The sequence below is a fragment of the Lathyrus oleraceus genome, chromosome 3 (genome assembly GCF_024323335.1).
Source record: "Lathyrus oleraceus cultivar Zhongwan6 chromosome 3, CAAS_Psat_ZW6_1.0, whole genome shotgun sequence".
In the NCBI taxonomy this organism is placed as follows: domain Eukaryota; kingdom Viridiplantae; phylum Streptophyta; class Magnoliopsida; order Fabales; family Fabaceae; genus Lathyrus; species Lathyrus oleraceus.
Window position 1 is genome coordinate 511158330 of NC_066581.1, and position 3806 is coordinate 511162135.

The 3806-nt window shown below is 33.8% G+C and overlaps 1 protein-coding gene across 1 annotated transcript; it reads right to left on the reverse strand.

Moving 5' to 3' along the window:
- Nucleotides 1-1774: 1774 nt before the first annotated feature.
- Nucleotides 1775-3358, reverse strand: LOC127128496 (uncharacterized). The gene is made up of 3 exons (XM_051057848.1): nucleotides 2749-3358; nucleotides 2451-2642; nucleotides 1775-2158 (listed from the first exon to the last, which is right to left on the reverse strand). Exons 1-3 carry the CDS (start codon nucleotides 3193-3195, stop codon nucleotides 2018-2020), a joined length of 780 nt encoding a protein of 259 aa, XP_050913805.1. The 5' UTR covers nucleotides 3196-3358; the 3' UTR covers nucleotides 1775-2017.
- Nucleotides 3359-3806: the final 448 nt, after the last annotated feature.

The window sequence follows — 3806 nt, forward strand, 5'->3', positions numbered from 1 at the left end:
TAGCATTAGGTTGTACATCTTGCATATTGTATTTGTCTAAAAATTGATCAAAGTGAGAGATTATTATTACACTTGATTGGTGTCATTTTAATAGACAACATGTGGAGTAAGATGTCATGACATTATGTGAGACATTATATCTCTATGAGTTCAAACCAGAAGGCAACATGTGGAACAAGACGTTCCACATATTATGAGGCATTCTGCCTCATCCAGAAGTCAGTATGCTCTAAGTAAATCTCGCTCTTGTTGAAGATTTGTTTCCATTCTTGTTCAATCTTGTTTAATTGATTTATGTGCTTTATGGAATATGGAAAGTTTTCGCAAAAGATCAATTTGCAAGAATTAAAGAAAACAAATCTAAGTATTGAAGATTGTAAAACAACTTAATGAATAGTTTCTTTTTCAGCAACACATAATGACACAAACCCTAATAGGCCTTCCAGTTGGATTTTGTTACTATTTAAGGAGGAACTCTCTATTTAAATACCCAGACCTTAAGAAAAACAAGCAAGATATGTTTTAGTTGTGCTGAGTCTTTTGTTTTGATTTTAGTTTTGTGTTGTTAAACTCTATTCGCCAGACACATTTCTATATAGAGGAATAGAGCTAGTATTGAGTTGTAATTGGTTTCATCATTCGTAAAATATTGTAATTGTACAAACATTTGAGAGAGTGCTTGAGAGAAAGTGAGAGTGATTTTTCATGGGGAGGTTTGAATAAGAATTCATGGGTAGCATTAAGAAAGAAGACTTTGAATTAGAAGAGTTCAACTAAAACCAATTTCTACTTTTACAATTAAGAGTGATTTTCTTCGTTTGGATTAACACCCTCCCAACGTAAGTGAGTTGTACCGAACTAGATTAACAATTTCATACACTTTATTTCAGACATTGTGTTTGAAGTCTTTCTATTAAACGAACAAAAATTCAATTTTGAAGTCTCGTAAACATTTTGATGTAAGAAATATCCATTTGATAAACCTTCTGTGTGTTGTGACACTTCTCTCATTGAATGTGTGTATTATATGCATTTTGTATTGTTTGATGTCAAAGTCACCTGTCTTCTGAGCTGGCTCGCAAATTCTCAGCTGCCATCCCATTTCCTTTCACTCTTCTATCCATCATAAACTTGAGTCTTTTTCACAGTAGTGGACACAAATGTAAAATAACATTGAGTATATAGTTCAAAAGTTCTTTCTAAAAATTCAAAAAACCCTTAATAGAATTAAGACTTTTGAGCGAGTTTGTTATAACTTCAATTTCCAAGTTAGAATAACTAATAGAAACTAACACACAACTGTGAAGTTCCCGTTTCAAACCAAGTGGTAATCAACTTCTATTTCCAATTAACCTATAATGTCAAAAATTGCTTCACTAATCAGAAGAAGAAACAAAAGATATATGCACCACTCATATGACTTCACCTATCCGCCGTCGCACCAGTCCCGAAAACTGTCAGTATTGAAGGCATAGCCGCATTGCCAATAAAGCTGTCCCGACATACTAGAAATCTGCGATTATGCAGAAAAAAAACAGCACGAACCACAATCGCAAAATGAAAAACCAGCCACTTAAAAAGAAAGTAGCCACCAAAACGGCGGATCTGACAGCCACCTCCAGCTCGAATTTGAAACTCGACCAATAACAAAAACTAACTAAAGAATCCAAGGCAAGCCTACGAGTTCGAGAACTATTGAACAATAGATTAATTGAATCTGCTAGCTTTCGAATTCAACCAATTCAAAGATAACAACTTTGAACATTCAAGTATCTCCACAATGTGTCACAACAGTAGCACCAGACATACTTTCATTTGTAAACTTGGTACAAAGTATACTTTCATTCATTTCCTTAGAAGAATGTTGAGATAGTACATAACATTTCATTTACAAAACAAATGTAACATGTACAATTATACATTGCTGCTAATCTAGTAACATCCAAATGCTATATATGAAAAAGAATAAAAACAAAATTGATTCCTAAATCAAAAGGAACCAAACATACTAATTAATCTACACCAACTTATAGTAACAGTTGTTTGCAGATATCAAAACCTCATAGCCCTTGCTACATGGACACTTGAAAGTAAGGCTCAAACATTTTTCAGCCCACTCTACTCTCACAGCTTCTTCAAAATCTTCCCCCAATTCATCCTGCAAAACAGAAAACAAATTCATCATAAAACAACACTTAATCTTTTTAGGCATATGCAGAGTTTTAACTTGCAAACACATCGCAACCGTGCAATTGCAACTATATTAGTCACTATATCATGAATGAAACTCCATATATGATGATAACAGCAATTTATTATGCAGCAACATAAGCATCAATAACTTGTGATAGTTCTGAATCGTGTTATGAAATTGCGACAGAAAGCAAAATTTAAATTCGATTAAAGACCTAAATTTATTGAAGATAACAATAGAAGATCAAAAGATATACCTGAGATAGGACTTTGTCTTCTTCAACCACAGGAGATTGCTCTTTCTCTTCTTGTTCTTCTTGTTGTTCTTCTTGTTGTTCTTCTGGTTGTTCTTCTTCTTGTTGTTGTTCTTCTTCTTCACCATCTTCTTTCATAACTTCATCCCACCATTGTTTCATTTCTTTTAAACGATCCTTCATCCTTTTAAGCCTCTGCAATCAATCACAAAACAAAGAAAACCCATGATTCCAAATCCAAAAAAGATTGAATTTTTTTCCAACAAAGAAAACCCTAAAATCCAAAAAAGATTAAACCTACCATTGAATCAGCAGGTGCCGATTCCTCAGAACTCAAAGAACGAGAAATCGATTTAGCATCAGCAGACAGACATCTCCTTAAGTTCGGATGCAGAGGCGGCAAACCAGCCCCTTTCACCATGGGAGGAGTTGCAGACTGCTCCGGCGTAGATACGCAGCGGCGAAGAACATTGCCGCGGAGGCTGAAAGGAAGTGAAATGGCAGAGAAGCCATTACGGGTGAAATCTTGGTGGTCGAAAGAATGCTTCTTGGCGCTGCGTTCGGCGGTTGAAGACGACGGAGGTGATCGGCGTTTGGTGGAGTTTTTGTGCTGGTGATGGTGGGTTGAGGTGGAAGAGGTGTTGAGACGCAGCATTGAGAAAAGATCGTTGTTTTCTTGTTGGGTGTGAGAATTTGGGATCGAAGTGTGTTCTTCTTGATTCTGAATATGATGATGAAGATCACCCATTGTTCTGAATTCTGGATTTTTCGTTTTCGTTTTCGCTCTGTCAAGTTTTGATTTTTTTTTTGTTTTCAGTGAGTGTGAGTGAGGAAGAGGATTGGAAAACGAGGGAAATTTAGGGTTATAAATAAGGGTTTTTTTTTATTCAAACGGTTTTTGGTGGGTTAGTTGGAAGAGCTAGATTTTTGTTTAGTTTGTAGGATTTATTTCTATTTCTATCCGTTTTTTTATATAATTCTTTTTGTTCACAATCCTATTAAATATTTGAATTTTATATTCTAAATAATATTAAATATCAAAGAAGAATTAAATTTATAAGTTTGGAATATGAAATCTAATAGATTTTATAAGTTTACACGCTTAGATTCTATAATTTAAATAAATTATTTAAAAATTAGATGTTTGAATTTTAGTATCAAAATAAATTATTTTTAAAAAAAATTATAGGAGATGAGTTTGAACGACTAATCAAAAACACACTTTAAATTTTAGAATTTGAATATGGTATATTAAAAAAAAATTATCTCTCATCATTGATAGTTGAATATGGTATATTAAAAGTTATAGGTGACCGTTACGATCGAACGCGTCATTAAAATTCTCTTCCATTGTTGTGT